At 44.1% G+C, this 18,340-nt stretch overlaps 1 protein-coding gene across 3 annotated transcripts in view; it reads right to left on the minus strand.

The window, feature by feature from the left end:
* Window positions 1-384: 384 nt before the first annotated feature.
* Window positions 385-18,340, minus strand: part of LOC142466746 (uncharacterized) — a 73,750-nt gene continuing 55,794 nt past the window's right edge. Inside the window, exons 3-4 of one of the 3 annotated variants that reach the window (XM_075572107.1) lie at window positions 4,488-4,599; window positions 385-1,854 (exon numbers count right to left, since the gene is read on the minus strand). In XM_075572107.1, the coding sequence (XP_075428222.1) occupies window positions 398-1,854; window positions 4,488-4,599 (1,569 nt within the window). In that variant the 3' untranslated portion in view covers window positions 385-397. Of the gene's footprint in view, window positions 1,855-3,133; window positions 4,600-18,340 lie in introns of all 3 variants that reach the window. The other 2 variants (XM_075572108.1, XM_075572109.1) reach the window with 2 other exon arrangements.

The following is an 18,340-nucleotide window of genomic DNA, read 5'->3' on the forward strand; positions in this document are numbered from 1 at the left end:
ACATATATGTGGTTTCTCCCCTGTGTGTGTTCTCTTGTGTGTTTTCAGAGTGGAACAGTCACTAAATCCCTTCCCACATTCCCCACATACATGCGGTCTCTCCCCTGTGTGTCTCCTCTTGTGTGTGTTCAGCCTGGATAAGTGACTAAATCCCTTCCCACATTCCCCACATACATGCGGTCTCTCCCCAGTGTGTGTTCTCATGTGTGTGTTCAGACTGGATAACACACTAAATCCCTTCCCACATTCCCCACATACATGTGTTCTCTCCCCTGTGTGTGTTCTCTTGTGTGAGTTCAGGCTGGATAAAATACTAAATCCCTTCCCACATTCCCCACATACATGTGTTCTCTCCCCTGTGTGTGTTCTCTTGTGTGAGTTCAAGCTGGATAAAATACTAAATCCCTTCCCACATTCCCCACATACATGCGGTCTCTCCCCATGTGTGTGTCATCTTGTGTGTGTTCAGGCTGGATAAAATACTAAATCCCTTCCCACATTCCCCACATACATGCGGTCTCTCCCCTGTGTGTGTCATCTTGTGTGTGTTCAGCCTGGATAAGTGACTAAATCCCTTCCCACATTCCCCACATACATGCGGTCTCTCCCCAGTGTGTGTTCTCATGTGTGTGTTCAGACTGGATAACACACTAAATCCCTTCCCACATTCCCCACATACATGTGTTCTCTCCCCTGTGTGTGTTCTCTTGTGTGAGTTCAGGCTGGATAAAATACTAAATCCCTTCCCACATTCCCCACATACATGCGGTCTCTCCCCTGTGTGTGTCATCTTGTGTGTGTTCAGGCTGGATAAAATACTAAATCCCTTCCCACATTCCCCACATACATGCGGTCTCTCCCCTGTGTGTGTCATCTTGTGTGTGTTCAGCCTGGATAAGTGACTAAATCCCTTCCCACATTCCCCACATACATGCGGTCTCTCCCCAGTGTGTGTTCTCATGTGTGTGTTCAGACTGGATAACACACTAAATCCCTTCCCACATTCCCCACATATATGTGGTTTCTCCCCTGTGTGTGTTCTCTTGTGTGTTTTCAGAGTGGAACCGTCACTAAATCCCTTCCCACATTCCCCACATACATGCGGTCTCTCCCCTGTGTGTCTCCTCTTGTGTGTGTTCAGGCTGAATACATTACTAAATCCCTTCCCACATTCCCCACATACATGTGGTTTCTCCCCTGTGTGTGTTCTCTTGTGTGTTTTCAGAGTGGAAAAGTCAATAAATCCCTTCCCACATTCCCCACATAAATGCGGTTTCTCCCCTGTGTGTGTCCTCATGTGTGTGTTCAGGGTGGTTAAGTGACTAAATCCCTTCCCACATTCCCTACATACATGCGGTCTCTCCCCAGTGTGTGTTCTCATGTGTGTGTTCAGACTGGATAACACACTAAATCCCTTCCCACATTCCCCACATACATGCGGTCTCTCCCCAGTGTGTGTTCTCATGTGTGTGTTCAGACTGGATAACACACTAAATCCCTTCCCACATTCCCCACATACATGCGGTCTCTCCCCGGTCTGTGTTCTCTTCTGTGCGTTCTGATCTGAAAACCAAGTCAGACTCTTCCCACTTTCTCCAAGATCTTTTCCGGTGGCAGCTGCTAATATATATCTTTTGGAATGAGAAGCAGTTACATTGTTTATTAATTGCCTTGACTGGTTGAAAGATGCATTTTCTGTCATATTTGTTGGAATGTTGCAAGATTGTTCTGTCCTTATCTTTTCCATATACTCCTTTGGGTGTTTGAACTTCAGATGTTTGAGGAGGTAATCCTGACTGCTAAAAGCAACCTTGCAGTGTTGGCATGGGTGGATTATTGGTGCTTGTCTTTGTACTAGACGAGACAAAAAAGTCACTGTTACACAAACTGTCTTACAAAAGGTCATGCAGCAGAGGTAAGTTGGCATATCAAAAAAAGTACCGGATGAAAGTAAACTGTAGATGTACATTGTAAAAATGAAGGGTTTAGCACAACATGTGCAGCATTAGGGAAGGGAGAGTAGATGTAGTGGGTCATACATTTAAAGTGGATCATAATATTTAACGATTTAAAAGAAAATCTCACTAGCTGCAAAACACCAATTAAAGTGGCAGAAATCTTTACAAAATCTTTGATAAACTATCGACTTAATATCGTAGTTGTGAAGGTATAATTAAAAAATGTTTGTACAATGAATAGAATACGTGTCTCATTAGAAGCTCACATATCAGTCACCGGGTGTTCCCGTTACCGCACCATGTACCAGATCTCTAATAGTTATAGGATGACCCAACTTTCTGCTAAATCTCCATTGTTAAATCAGGAACCAAATGCACAATTATTGTATTTTAACATATATAGTACATATACAATGGTGGTGGGGACAATGAGTCTGTACTTGTGTTACGGATTCTCCCCATACACTACCGACACACTTTATTGAAGTGTGGTCGGTACCGCAAGCCGGGAAATCTCCCGGCTTGCTAGTGGCCGCCCCTCGGCGTGCCGCGCGTCATAGACGCGCGGTCACGCGTCATAGACGCGCGGTCACGCGTCATCGGGAGCGTGCGCCCCCTGCACGCGTGTCCAGGGGCTCCCCGAGGGAGCCCTGGTGTCCCGCGATCGCGGGACAGCGGCAGGGGGTTCCGGGGGACCCGGCGGACCCGGCAGCGGTAGGGAGAGCGCCCCGATCGGAGGGCGCTCTTCCGCTGCTTCGGCGCGCGCCCGTCACACTCGGGCGCGCGCCAGGCTACTGCTGCGGCACAGAACGGGCAAATGCTCGAATAAACTGTGCCGCAGCAGTACAAACATTGCATTTTATTAAACACAATTATATATTATGATGCCCACACTATGTTGCAGTCTCCTTTGTCCCAAGTTAAGGTCGGAAACACTATTTTCTAAGCAGGGGTTTATTTACAGGGATTAAATCAAACAACGGGCCCACCGTCCCTTTAAGAAAACCAAATAATAAAATCCTATCCCTTTCAGGGATCCAACTACACATTCAGCTTCAACCCTTACTAACCCGGATGGATAGCTAAGCTCATTCCACCCCAAACAGATATTATTATTGCTGAGCATATAAAGTCTCTGAATACAGCAAATAAGGGTTTGGGTTATCTGTAAGTACAGGTGTTGGCGCAGACGTCACTGCTTCTGCACAGTCTATTGTCCTTCCTTCGCGCTGGGATTCTGCCCCACGGTAGCTCAGAGAAACTCCTGTAGGTCCTCTGTAACCAGATGTCACTGCTTCAGCACAGCTCTCTCATCAATTTTATTTGTTGAAATACATGCAACATATACAATACAAAAAAAACATCAAATATTACATACTACACAGAAAAAATACACAAATCCAAAATATCAAATATTCATAGTCCCACTCTGCAATACCACAGGGAAAGTTAGACCTAATACTGTTACTATTCACAGTGTCACTTGAAAAGGCTGCTTGGGGTCCGTGGGCAGATACATCTTTTTTCCTTACAGTATCCGCTATTTCCTCCTCTCCCTCACTTTTGGGGGCTTCTGATGCTTCTCCCTCTTCCATAATATCCCCTCAGGTCAGTACATGAAAGGCATTAGAAGTGGAAGTCCCTGATATATCCACAGAGTGGCTTTTGCCCCTAACCTTACTGCTCCACCATCTGCTCAGAGGATATCTATAGCCCAGTACTCTCTTTATTACCTGGGGCCTTACATGTCTCTGGAGATCTATTCCCATATGCATCTATCCCCGTATCTGGCAACAAAGAAGAGGGCTGAAAAAATACATGGGTGTCCTCCACTACAGGGGTCTCCTCTGCTAGGGCTGTCTCAATGTCTTCGGGGCAATTATTATGCGCTGCATCAGGACATTCCCTAAACGAATGACCCTGTCCCCCGCACAAATTATAAAGTAAAACATTAGGACAGACAGAACGGTTATGCCGCAGAACCCCACACTGACTGCACCTAATTTTGTCATAGCTTGCACTTAAATGTCTGTTGGATCCACATTTGAAACAAAGTGTGGGCTGGCCACTGTAGAAACAGACCCCTCTGTCCCCCCCCAATAAAGAGGGAATTTGGGAGATGGTGAGCAATACCATATTTTTCCCGCAGTTTGACTTTGCAACTTCAGCCCCCCGTCCACACCCACCCTTCATCCCAGATCTCCGCCTCTATTTTTTCCAAGTCAGAAAGTAAAGTACATTGTCGCTGTAACCAATATATAATGTCCTGCTTAGCAACAGCCTCATTGCGAAAAATAAGTCACTATTTTAGTTGCTAGACGACTCACGGGAATGGCCACAAAGTCTTTCCACAGGTCTGTGAGTTTCAAGTTCTCAAATCTATGCCAAAAAGCTTTCAACAGATCACCCCTTTTAAAGCTTATATTATACTCCCTGCTACCTGGGGTGTGTATAAAGGCAAAAATGTCTCAGGCCTGAAACCCCATAGATTTCAAGGATTTCCCCAGTACCGTTACATCGTAGTCTCACCACATTTATCCGTTTGGCTGTGGGGCTTGGAAACTGGGGGTAACTGCTGGACCCTGGACCGGCACCTCTCCATGCAGACCCCGTGCTCTGCCTGCCTTCTGCTCTCTTTGGTCTGTGGAGAGGAGAGGGTTAGTCAGGCCTAAATAAAAGGTATTATACCCGCCTGATTAACCCCAACTAGCATTGGGAATTAAGGGGTTAAAAGAATTTGCACTGCACTGCTGTATTTGCCCTGTCCTCGTCTTCTTAACGCCCATTTGCAGGCTATTCCCTGCCTGCTGTAATAGAAGTAAATGCAATGTGTGCTATATTCTTTTTAGGCACAAGATGGCATTGTGAGCGCCCAAGCAAGCGCTGTGTATGGGAGGTCTGCTATATCATATGGGTATCCATTTCAAGCTCTTGACTCCGTAACCGCAAGTCAATTGAGTAAGTGGCTTGCGGTTAGACTTGAAGTGCTTTGATCGATACAATGTATCCGTACTTCGTTAGCCTGCAGAACTTGAAAGTCAGTCAGTCAATGGCCGTTGGGAAGTAGGTCAATTGACGTGGAAACTGGGTGAACTTGAGTTCCCACAAGAAAGCCGTTTCAATGAAGCAGGCTAACTCGCGAACGGAGGCACCCAACACCCTGGTTTTTGGTTGGCAAGTATAAACAAATAAAACACAAACATACATGTAAAAATTACAGTTGTGGTACACCTAGAACATGATGTTTTAATAAGGTGTGTAATACTGTGAATTTAAAATGTACAGGCAGGAACAGTTTTTTCTGTGAGCCCGGGGATTGGGTGTCCATTGTTAAGGATAGACTGGTGAATCCTATAACTGCGCCCGCCAAACTATCCCCAGTATGATCCAGATACGATTTGTGATGTGACTACGCTCTACGCAGGATTTCGTTCAAGTACAGCGGTAGCAGTTCCAAGACGCAAGGGGCTCATAACATCGCAACCTAGAATTTACCCCAAACTTCGGAATACGTTAGCCGTGGTGACTCCCGAACGAATTCCTACGAACTTCAACGAAATGCTTTGATTTGGCAAAATTATTAGATCGGCAACTTGCGATCTAGCCAAGTGGACTTTAAACAGAGACTGCATTTCTTACACTTTCTTGCAAAGGACAATTTATTTTGTTTCTCCATCCCAGTAAGTGTTGTATTAAGTGTATTCTGATGTTGTCGTGTGTTTGTCTAGCAAGGAAATAAATCACAATTTAATTTGCCTCCTTGTTGCGTTCAATCGAGAATCCCAAAATATAAAAAGCGTTGATAAGTTTGTGTCCACCGTGACACGGTCTCTCTCCAGCTTCCTCTGGTATGCTCCTCTGTGCTGCACCGTCTGTAGCTGGTTGTGGCCTCTATGCTGCACCGTCTGTGGCTGGTTGTGGTCTCTCTCCTCCACTGCAGCTATAGTGTTTTCTCCTGAGGCTGCACAGGTAACAGCTGGAGCTCCTCTTATTACTCCCTCCCCCGCACTGCGCAGACTGTGCATCCTTGGTGCTGCTTGCTGGCTCTTGTGCAGATTCAAAGTATTCATCACTCAGGCTGCTCTCTGACAGTGCCACATCTGCTGTGTTTGCAGCACTCTGGCTGCCCTCTGATAGTGCCAGCTCTGCAGGGTTTGCTGCACTCTGGCTGCTCTCTGTTAGTGAGGACTCACAAAATTACACACACACTGTCTGTACCTGCTCAGGGGTGTGAGCTGCTGTTTCTTGCTTCTCTGCTTGCTCAGACTCCCTTTCTGCTCTGCTGGTCTCAGGGGTCTGTGTTTGGGAGACCCACTCTGTACTGCAGCTGCTGCTCCCTGGGGAGTAGTATTGGATCCTGCGGACACTGCGGGGGTTACATACCGTGTCATCTTTTCTCTCCTCTCTCAGGTAGATCTCTGGGCCTCTCTCCAGAGAGCTGCTCCGCCCCTGTGCCTGGGCATTGGGCTCTTAGGTGCCTCATCTGGCTCACTTCTCATGACCTCTTCCAGTTTCCTGGCTCTGCTCCCTGCTGACTTTTTCTTTTGCTTTATTTTACTTAACACTGCCTTCATTTTCATCTCTGTGTCTGTAGACACACTTTTCTTTCCTTTAGCTGCATTTCTCAGCAGCCTTACTCCTTTCACTCCACCTGAGGCTGCAACCATGATCAGTCCCAGACTCCTCTCCCACACACAGCTCTGTCACTGCACCATCTCTCTCAGCAATTTTATTTATTGAAATACATGCAACATATATACAATACAAAAACACACTGTCAAAATATTACATACTTACATCGGGAGGGGAAGAAAAACACAAATTCAATACAATTGTTTCAAATATATACATTTTCCCACAGTTTTTCCCACTGTTTCTGTTCTATTCTACCTTTTCCCATCTGTTTCTGCCCTCTGATCTGAGCCACCATCATTTGTAGCGTTTCCTCCTCAGAAAGTTCTTTCCTTCTTACTGACACTAAAGCCCGGATGTCCAAAGGTGGTACAAAATGGTGGCATTGATCACTCTCAGGGTGCTGATGTTAATGCCCAGATATTTAGAAGCAAACCCAAACACTATCTCTGCATATGTCTGTGAATGCAAATGTTTTATTCCTAGTCTGTGTGCGGCTTTTCCCCAAACTGCCTGTGAGAAGCTACAATCCTTTATAAGATGCTCTACGGTCTCCCATTGGCCAACACACATCTCCCTGGGACAGTCCTTGTTCGCTTCCTTCTGGTGCTTCCCATTTGTCATGACATAGTTCTTCCCATGACTTGTCAACCACAAAACATCTCTCGTTTTCCAAGGGATTCGCTTCTCCCTGAAAATCCCTCTTGCCTCCTGAGCTCTGACTGACGGACAATGGAAAAACCCAACTGGCGCTAAGAAGGCCCTACCTAGGACTGTTTTATATAACACTTTCCTGGGAGTGTCCATTAGTTCTTTCGCAGTTAAATTCCAACTTCTTATTTGTTTAACAACTTTCTTCATATAAACTGGAGGATTATACATATTAGTTATTATTATTATTACTACCGGGCCCCCTGTGAACCAGTCTCTTAGAGCCCAAAACCTAGTTTTTAGCATTGATGGCCACAAGAGTGTGTCTTTGTTGCCGACTACAGGAACTATATTCTGGTATAGAAAATGTAAACCAAAAAACAATTCCGCATTCACCATGTTTTTACCCCCTTGTTCAACTCCTAAGTAAACAATGTTTCTTTTAATTGGATTAAGGCGATTGTCACGGGAGACCAGGACTATAGCACCAGGGATCAATATCAATATATAATATTATATATAACAAATTAAACATAAAAGAACAGAGCAATCTCCTGATCGAAATAATTTCTTGAAATGTCATACTGCTAATAAGTATGTACCACTAGAAACCTGCACTCCTATTTTAGAGATGAGCGGGAAAATAAATGGTGGGAGAGAGCATGTGAACCAAACACAACCAATACTAAACCCATTAATAGGGAAAAGGGAAAGGTCAATCAGCCAGGAGGTAGAGGAGGACGAAAAGCAAAAAACGAAGAGGTGCACAACATAGAACAGAATTATGAGGGTGTTTTCAATTTGAGCATGAAAATACTTACAATTGAAGAAAAGCGGGTGTTATGTAAAGGCCTTGCTTTTGCACCGTCAAATAAACTCAAAGCATTTGATACATATATAAATGTGGGGAAGTTCGTTAGGAATCTATCCCTTAAAATACTTTATTAAACAACAAGTACACACTGAATCAAAAGGTGTATGTATCACGTCCACTGTAGTAAAATCTACTCCATGCACCACGTTCAAAAGGAAGTCTACATTCTATCCTAGTTTACCTCAAAGGAGGATGTTTAGATTTGTTTGAGAAATTGGTACAAAAAAACCTGGAACAATTGCAAAAATATAATACATTTATTAAACAGAATCTGAATATTGGTCAATATAAAGCCATTAAGTCCCTCAGAGATGACACCTCAATAGTGATAAAATCAGTGGATAAAGTTGGGGTTGTATTTGTCCTTGATAAGGACAGCTACATTAAGGAATCTCCGAGGTTACTTAATGACACGGACACGTACTTAAAATTAATTAAGAATCCCACGGATTAATTCCTTTTGGAGTTGGAGAACCTCTTGAGTATTGGATTGAAGAAAAACATCTTGAACAAAGATGAATTTGAATTTATTTTAGTTAGGAAGCCCATATTACCAGTTTTTTTTTTTATTATTTACCCAAATTACATAAAGATGCTGTTAACCCTTCCGGAAGAACCATTATTTTGGGGGTACAATCCATTACTTCAAACCTTTCAGCTTACATAGATTTTTTTTCTCCAGAAACCAGTTCAGAATCTTAAATCACATCTTAAGGACACCACACATATACAGTACTTCATTTGTTGGAAGATATTATTTGGTAAGATAAGCACATTTTGGTCACATGCTATGTGACCTCCCTTACACTGTTATAGAGCATGAACATGGTGTCACGGGAGACCAGGACCCATACCAGGGATCAATAACGCCAGACAGAACACAAGAGTTTATAAAATTAATTTATTGGAAAAACATATCCACAACTATACAAAAGACCCAAACATCACACAAACCCAACTGGGGAAACTGGGGAATATCCTGCCTAACTAGTCGCAGGGACCTACTTGCAGAGATTTCCCCTGTTCTCTTTCTTTGCCCAGTGCCTACAGGACTGGTTTTCAGGCCTGAGACCAGGACTGGATTGGACACTGCAGTTTCTCCCTGTTACAGCAACATCTCTGTAATTCTCGCAGGCTCTGTCTGCTAGGGGTCTCCCTCCGTGTCTGCTAGGGGTCTCCCTCCCCACCTTTTTATATACTTAAACCATAATATTGCAACACTCAGGGCCAAGAGCTGCCTACATGCCCGGCCCTGATTGGTGGTTAGGATTGCAACAAAACATTTGCAACAATTCTACTGCAAACATATTAACCCCTGATTACTGAGGTGCTGGAACCAAGCAAAAACATACATATACAGACAGTCCTCGTTTTACAACGCTTCGTTTTACAACAAATGGCTTATCCAACGCTATGCAATGCATACCTATGTTCATTTTTACAACACCAAAATGGCTTATCAAAAGCTCTTACAACATTGTTTATGTGTGTATATATATATATATATATATATATATATATATATATATATATATATATATATATATATATATATATATGTATATATATATATATATATATATGTGTGTGTTATATAATATTATATTATACTATATATTACATATATATATATATATAACATAATAATACAGTATATACACTATGTAATTTATGTGTGCGCTGCATATCTTATTGCCTGCGTAAAATATTTGGTGTATTTTAGTGTTAAAAATGCCTTCAGGAACGGAACCTTTCATTTAAACAGTGTTCCTATGGGAAAACGTGTTTCGCTTTACAACGTTTCGCTATCCAACGCCGATAACCGAGGACTGCCTGTATACATAACATATAATACAATACCAATGTATTACTGACAGGTAGGGGTAAATGGCAAACTTAACCTTTATAAACAGCAGTCATATTTCCTCATACCGTCACAGCGATTAGCCAAAATAACTGAAAGAACATACTGCTAACCTGTAACATTATTTATTTATTTATAAAATATTTTACCAGGAAGTAATACATTGAGAGTTACCTCTTGTTTTCAAGTATGTCCTGGGCACAGAGTTAAGACAAATAGTACATGGTTGCAAATACAGTTACATAAATGAACAGGGTATACATTATATACAAGACATTGCATGCACAGTTAAAGAAAATATATGTTATGGGCGTATGTAACAGTTACAGACCAGATTAAAATGTGAGACAGCCTTAGATTTGAAAGAACTTAAACTGGTGGTGGATGTGAGAGTCTCTGTTAGGTTGTTCCAGTTTTGGGGTGCACCGTAAGAGAAGGAGGAACGGCCGGAAACTTTGTTTATTCTATCTGTTGGTGGGAAAACCACATTGACGTAAACAAAAAATGATAATAAAAAGGTCTTTAAGACTCGTACTCTATTTTCAAAGCTCATTTTCCACCTCTTCCACCTTTGGATTTTCCAGTTACAGATATCCAGTTTCGGCTCGCAGTTTTGCTCACTCATGTCCTCTTTCCCAAATGTGATGCCCAAAATCTTAATGTCATTTTGTGGTTCAGGAAATCCACCAGCTAACTGGAAATCAGGGTCAGGAGACAATATCCAACTGGAGACACTTCTCATGATTTACAGTATCCTTGAATTTGACACCATTCCATATTTGTCAATTAAAGTTCTCACTTCTTCCACTTCCTCAGAAATGGTTACAAATATTGTAACATCTGCATAAGCAAGACATTTGATTTTTTCCTGAGAAGGGACTGGTAACAAAAACCCTTTTATGTTTATATTGCCTTCCAAAAGTCATAAAAAATTATCTATTGCAAAAACATATAACAGGGGACTTAAAGGACATCCTTGCCCAACGCCAGATTTTATATTAAACCGCTCTCCTTGACACTCATTCACTATTGGGATTCCTGATGCTCCATTATACAGAGCCACATTATAAATTTATTGGGGATCCCATACCTTTTTAGGACAGAAAATAGAAAAGTATGATTAACTCTATCAAAGGCTTTGCTTTGATCTATACTTAGTACATATCCCTTCTTTGAGCCTGTCCTGCTGTACTCAAAGATTTCTCTTACCAATAACAGGTTATTCACTATCTTTATCCCTTTCATCTCACAGCACTGCCGTTCACTAATCAGCGTATCTGATACGCTACTTAACCTAATAAACAGAATCTTAGCTAAAATCTTGTCGTCAACATTTAATAATGCTATGGGTCTCCAATTTTTTAAATCATGCTTACTACCCTTTTTATATAATAATACTAATAAGGATTCCTGCTGGGAGTTCCCTAGTTCTTGGGAAACTAAAATGGAATTGTAAAGTTGAGCTAGGAGCGGCGCTAAAACATTCTTGAAACATTTATAAAACTCAGCAGTTAGACCATCTGATTCAGGAGTTTTCTTTAATTGTAAAGATGCTATGGCATCATCTAGCTCAGAGTTACTGATGGGTCTTATAAGGGCCTCTGTCTCCTCTTTATCAAGGGTTGGAAGTCTTAACTGATTTAGAAACTGCCCTATCTCACTCAGTGCAGGGACTTCTGATGTATACAAGTCGCCATAGAATCTTGAGACTAGATCTAATATCTCCCTATTTGTCTGCATCACTACACCCTCCTCATTTAACAGACCTGGAATTATTTTCCTCTCTCTACTCCCCTTACAGGACTCAAAGGGGTCTGGAGTACTGTATAGGAAATCTGGTTCCCAAAATTGCTCTCCTCCTGTAGAGATTTCTACCTGTTATACTGGTCCTCTGGCATTTTCTTCCTTATTTCTGCTATCTCCATTCCCAAACCTTCTCTCCCCAGTAGTAGTTCTGAATTCAGTTTTGTCAGTTTATTTCTCAACTCAATATACTTCTGCTGTGCATTTGATATACCAACCCTAGCTTCTTTTTTGAAGAACATTTTTATATCTGCTTTAACATTTTCCCACCATTCTGCATAGTTTGAAAACAAAAACTGCATAGGATTCCTATTTATCAGAAAGGTTTCAAATCGCTGCCTTAAGGATTCCGGCTCTAACAGTTTAGAGTTTAATTTCCAAACTCCTCTACCAATATGTTCGCTTCTATAAGATTAATAGTGGCCTCTAACAAGCGTAGGTCAGTAAATGCTGCTGGCTTTAAATCAATTGTACCAATTTCAACAGCGCTGGTTACATAACTTCTATCCAAACGACTTCTGTATTCCCCCCTAATATAGGTGTAACCAGGCTTGTCTGGAAACATAACCGTATATCCATCCTTAAGGTTTGCATCTCTACACATTTGATTTTTAAAAAAAACTTCATCATGTTATTTTTCCTTTTCTCCCTGAACGATCCTGATTACGTTACACAATTGAAATCTCCAGCTAATAGCACCGTTTTCCTTGTAAATAAATATGGCTTTATTTTTCAAATAAGAGTTTCCTCACACACTTTTTTTTTCCCCCAAACATTTTTATTGGGTAGATACACAGTTACATATATGCAATTGTCAATATTTACATCCCAATACATTACACCATTTTCAAGTTTTATGGAAGCGGGGCAAGGCAACTTGCCCAGAAAGAGCACTTCCCCAAGAGGGGGAAGCTTAGTAAAGTTCCAAAGTAGGGAGAAGATAGGAGAGAACATGGAGGAATAGAGGGGGAAAGGGATGGGAGGGGGGCGTGGGAGTGTGTCCTCCACTGGGCGACCTGCGTCCCAGTTAATAGGGCTAATACTCATTTATGGGGGGATTCCTGTTTTGATCGGGGGGGGGGGGGGGGTCCTTTCCTATAGTGTCAGCCACGGTTCCCACACCCTCTCGAATGGTTTAGTTTTTTGCTTTAGGTAGGCTGTGAGCTTTTCCATAAGCATCACTTCATTGATTCTCATTTTTATCATTCCCTTAGTCGGGGGGGGGGGGCTACCTTCTTCCAGGAAGACGCTACTTCACATCTCGCCGCTGTGAGGATAAAGGAGATTAATTTCTTAGTTGGTCGACCAATTTCCTCAGTTGGTCTGGCCAGTAGGTAGGTCAGTGGCTCAATGGGTAACTCGAGGCCTGTGACCTCTTTTATTAAATTTTGGACCGTAGTCCAATATTTCTTAATTTCTGGGCATGTCCACCAAATGTGGGCCATGTCTCCCCTTTGACCACAGCCTCTCCAGCACAGATCCGATGCCAGAGGGTAGATTTGTTTTAATCTCACTGGCGTGAGGTACCAATAGAACAGTATCTTATAAATATTTTCCTTTGTGGTGGTGCATATAGATGTCCCGGAGGCCGCTTCCCAAATTTCTTCCCAGTCCTCCTCCTCGATAGTCATATTAAGGTCAGCGGCCCATTTAAGCATATAATCATGTTTAGGAGGCCCTTCCCCAGTTTCCATTTCCGAGTAAATCCTGGAGATAAGTCCCCTTTGGTCTGAATCAGACTTGCATAGTCTCTCGAATCTAATGGGAAAGGGGAATTCCGGGTTTGGAGAGATCTTTTGGGCGAAATGTCTAATTTGGAGGTACTTAAACGCATCCAAATCCGGGATCTTATATTTTGCTTTCAAGTCCCGGTAGCTTAAGAGACTTCCTAGACACAATATGTCCATCAGTGTCTTTATTCCTTTTGACTTTAATTGATCAAATTGTTTTGATGCGCACCCCGGGGGGAATTTAGGGTTATCAAATATTGGTGTGAGTTGTGAGCCAGTGGAGGCGAGTTTATATTTGAGTTTGGTTTTTAGCTAGACTTCCCATGTGTGTCTTGCCGTTCTTAGTTTAAATTTTTGCGGTGGCATATCTCCCCTTTCCATACTCCATAGGCATGCTGGCAGAGAAGGCATTTTAGCGTAGTTTCTTCTATTTGGAGCCAACATCTTTTGGTCGGGTCTGCATTCCACAGTACCGCTTGCTTTAGTTGGGCAGCCTGATAATATTTTTGAATGTCCGGGACCCCCAAGCCCCCTCTCCCCCGTGGTGACAACAGAACTGACCGGGTTACTCTGGGTCTTTTGCCTTGCCAAATGAAATGAAACATCCTGTTTTGGATGTTTTTAAGCTCTGAGCCGGGGACATGGACCGGGAGGGTTTGAAAAAAATACAATAATCTTGGGAGTATGTTCATTTTTAAAGAAATCATCCTTCCGATCCATGACATCTGATAATCTTCCCATTTGCTCAAATCCTTTTCGATTTTGTCAAAGAGAGCTGGGTAGTTATACTGATATAGTGACTGGTAGTCCCTTGATACATTCACTCCCAGGTATTTGATGTATGAGGGGCTCCATTTATACGCAAAGTTCATCTTAATTAGTTTCACTTCTGGCTCTGTTAGATTTAGGGCCTCTGATTTATCGCTATTAATTTTATATCCCGATATACCCCCAAAATCCTCAAGTTCCTTTTGGAGGTTTGGAAGGGAGGTTTGAGGCTTGGTTAGCGTTAGAATAATATCGTCGGGAAACAGAGACATTTTGTAGTTTGTTTTTCCAATTGTTATACCCTGGATATTTATGTTATTTCGAATTTTAGCCGCCAGAGGTTCTATGGTGAGAGCAAAGAGGAGGGGGGACAAGGGGCAACCCCTGTCTTGTACCATTTCTTATTTGGAATCTCTCTGAGTTTCCTCCTGGCAATTTTACAATTGCTGATGGGTTCTGGTACAACGCTTGGACTCCTTCTAGATATGTGTCTTTGAAGCCGAATTTCTCTAACGTTTTGGTAAGAAATAGCCAATCAATTCTATCAAATGCCTTCTCTGCATCTAGGCTTAATAACATTGCCTTGGAGTTTGTAAGGTGGACGTGTTCAATAATGTCGAAAATCTTTCTGGTATTGTCTGAGGCTTGACGCCCTAAGACGAACCCTACTTGATCAATGTTTATTAATCTTGGCAGAATAGGGTTCAGCCTATTCGCCAGGATTTTACTATAGAGTTTCAGATCATTATTTAGAAGTGAAATGGGTCTGTAGCTCGCATTGTATCGGATCTTTCCCTTCTTTATGAATAATGGCCAGATTAGCTAGGGCCATTGATGAGGGGATAGGGTTCCCTTCCAGGAATGAGTTGAACAGGCTCCGCAGGTGTGTACTTAAGATTGGGAGAAACCTTTTGTAATAGATATTGGAGAAGCCATCAGGGCCTGGTGCTTTGGATATTTTAGAGGCTTTTACCGCAGAAATCAGTTCTTCTTTAGTAATTTTGGAATTGAGGTGGGAATTCCCTTCCTCTGTCAGTGTGGGGAGATCACAGTCAGCGAGGTAGCTTTAGATCGCTTCCGCCCTCGCCGACTCTGAGGCCCCCTTCTGAGTCTTCAAATTGTAAAGTTTAGAGTAGAATTTGGTAAATTCGTCCGCTATTTTCTTCTCATTGTATAGCACCTCACCAGACCCACCTCTAATCGCCGTGATCTGGGATCTTTTTTGTACGCCTCTTAGTTTAGAGGCTAGCAGTCTATCGGCCTTGTTACCCTTGTCGTAGTACCTCTGGTTTGTCCATTTAAGGGCCTTTTCCACTCTTTCAATTTGGATGTTTTTTAACTCATTTCTAGTGGTGGTCAACGTTTTATAGATTCTTTCCTCACACGCCTTTTTGAGGTCCATAAACATTAATTAACCTATATTGTGCTTTGTCAATAACAATATCAATTAATAGACACCGACCTGGTGAAATTTCAACTAATTTTATGCACTGAAAATGTGCAATCTTAAATAAAAACCCAACAACATCATAAGAATCAGGCCCAATAGACCAAAAGGAGGCCCCTCTCTCCAATCTCTCTTAGAATTAAAGATGCCAGATGCTGAATTCAATCTAATTTCCTGTAGAAAATAAATATCATCCCATTTTTTCAATTTCCTAAAAGTAATACCACGGGAAGTTGCGGTTCTAACAGGGTTAACGTTCACAGTGCAAAACCTTATAGGCTGTGTGGGGTCAGTGGGCGGACACATCTTTCTTTTTTTACAGTATCTGCTAATCCCTCCTCCTCCCCCTCACGTTTCAGGGCTTCCGGTATTCCACCTTCCTCCATTGCATCCATAACGTCCCCCCATGTCAATTCAGCAAAGGCATTTGAGGTGGGTAACCCTGATGACTGTAACTGCCCAGTGCAGCCCCTGCCTTTGGTCTTTTTCTTTGCTGACGTTACATACTACCATCCTGCCCTGTTTGCTCCTGCTCCCCTCCTGCCTCTGCTGGCCCCTGCTCCACTCCTGCCTCTGCTGGCCCCTGCCTCTGCTGGCCCCTGCTCCACTCCTGCCTCTGCTGGCCCCTGCTCCCCTCCTGCCTCTGCTGGCCCCTGCTCCCCTCCTGCCTCTGCTGGCCCCTGCTCCTCCTCCGGCTCAGAGGATATCTCCATGGCAGCAAACTCATTTATCTGGTTCGCCTCTGCTATGGCTTCCCCACTGTCCTGGGGAGCATTATTATGCACCGCCTCAGGACACTCCCTAAAAGAATGGCCCTGTCCCCTACACAAATTACACAATACAATATTAGGACAGACAGACCTGTTTTGCCCCAGAACCCCACACTGGCTGCACCTGATCTTGTCACAACTTGCACTCAAATGCCTGTTGGACCCACATTTGAAACAAAGTCTGGGCTGGCCACTGTAGAAACTGACCCCTCTGTCCCCCCCAATAAAGAGGGAATTTGGGAGGTGGTGAGCAATGCCATATCTTTCCCACAGTTTAACTTTACACCTCCATCCCCCAGTCCACACCCACCCTCCTTCCCAGATCTCTTCCTCTATTTTTTCCAGATCAGAAAGTAAAGTACTGTACATTGTCTCTGTAACCAATATATAATGTCCTGTTTAGCAACAGCCTCATTGCGAAAAATTAGTCACTAGTTTAGTTGCAGGACGACTCACAGGAATGGCCACAAAGTCTTTCCAAGCAGCTTGCGTGTACTGACTGATTTGTGTGCTTGATTTGAAGTGCTGGTTGTTTAAAGTGTGTAAAAGCAAAAGAACCTGGGCGCTAACCTACAAAAACAGATCCCACAAAAAGTAATAAAGTGTGTAAAATAGCAATGCAGGAAAAGGTGCCCCTAGACAATAATGAGGGAAGACTTGGGTGGATAACAAACCCTTCTGCTGCAACGCCAATAAGGATTATCCAAACCCTAGACAAGAGCAGTAAAATAAAGAACAAGGGGAGCAAGGGTTAAAGAGCAATAACCATCAGAATTCTATACACATAGAATACACATACCTGACCTACAATGAGGTCAGGTACAATGGTGGGAGGAGGGGAAATCTACTATATATTTCTGAAAGCACTGTATGTTTGTCTGCATGGCCTGTGTCCCTAGGGGAAATCTCATTGGTCCCTTGGGCCGCCCGCCCCCGCACACCTCTCATTGGTCCCTTGGGCCGCCCGCCCCCGCACAACTCTCATTGGCCTGAGGCGGAGTGACGGGCCAAAAAACACACACACACACACACACACACACACACACACAGAAAGTGTCTCACACACACACACATATCTCCCGCTCTCTTACCTCGCGGGTCCCGGAGGCTCCGCCTCTTCCTCCCCGAACATCGTGACCCGCGCGCACCTCCTCCTCTCCCCGTGTCTCCCCCCCCCCTGGCGCCACTACAGTCAGCGGGACACACACACACACACTATTATTACCCCTTCAGCGCCCCCCCCTCCCCTCCAGTGTCAGCGGCCGTGCGAGACCCCCCCTCCTCCTCTATATCTCCCACCTCTCCCCCACATGCCCCCCCCCTCCCCGGCGCTCCAACTCACCCCCCTCCCCGGCGGGGGAACAGCCAGTGGCCAGGCAGTGCCCAAGATGGCGGCGGCCTAAAGGACCCCCTTCCTCCCTCGCGGCAAGAAGCCTCCCTGTTTCCCGCGCTTTCAGTCCCCCCCCACCCCCGGCGCCGCTACAGTCAGCGGGGGAGCGGAGCGAGCGCCCGGGGCACAGCGGGGGAGCGGCCACAACACGCTGCCTCCCACCTCAGATCCACGTGGGACCTGCCGGATGGGTGAGTGAGTGGCCTTCACCTCCCCTCACCCACCCCTCACCCCCCTTCCCCTCCCTCACTCCACTTACCCTCCCTTCCACCCCCCCTTCACCTCCCCTCCAACCCACCTTCACCTCCCCCTTCACCTCTCCTCCACCCCCCCTTCACCTCCCCTCCACCCCCCCTTCCATCCCAGTGTCAGTGTCTCCCCGATACCCCCCCCCCCCCGGCGCTGCTACAGTCAGCGGGGAAGCGAGCGCCCGGGACACAGCGGGGGAGCGGC

Source organism: Ascaphus truei, chromosome 15 (assembly GCF_040206685.1).
Source record: "Ascaphus truei isolate aAscTru1 chromosome 15, aAscTru1.hap1, whole genome shotgun sequence".
In the NCBI taxonomy this organism is placed as follows: Eukaryota; Metazoa; Chordata; class Amphibia; order Anura; family Ascaphidae; genus Ascaphus; species Ascaphus truei.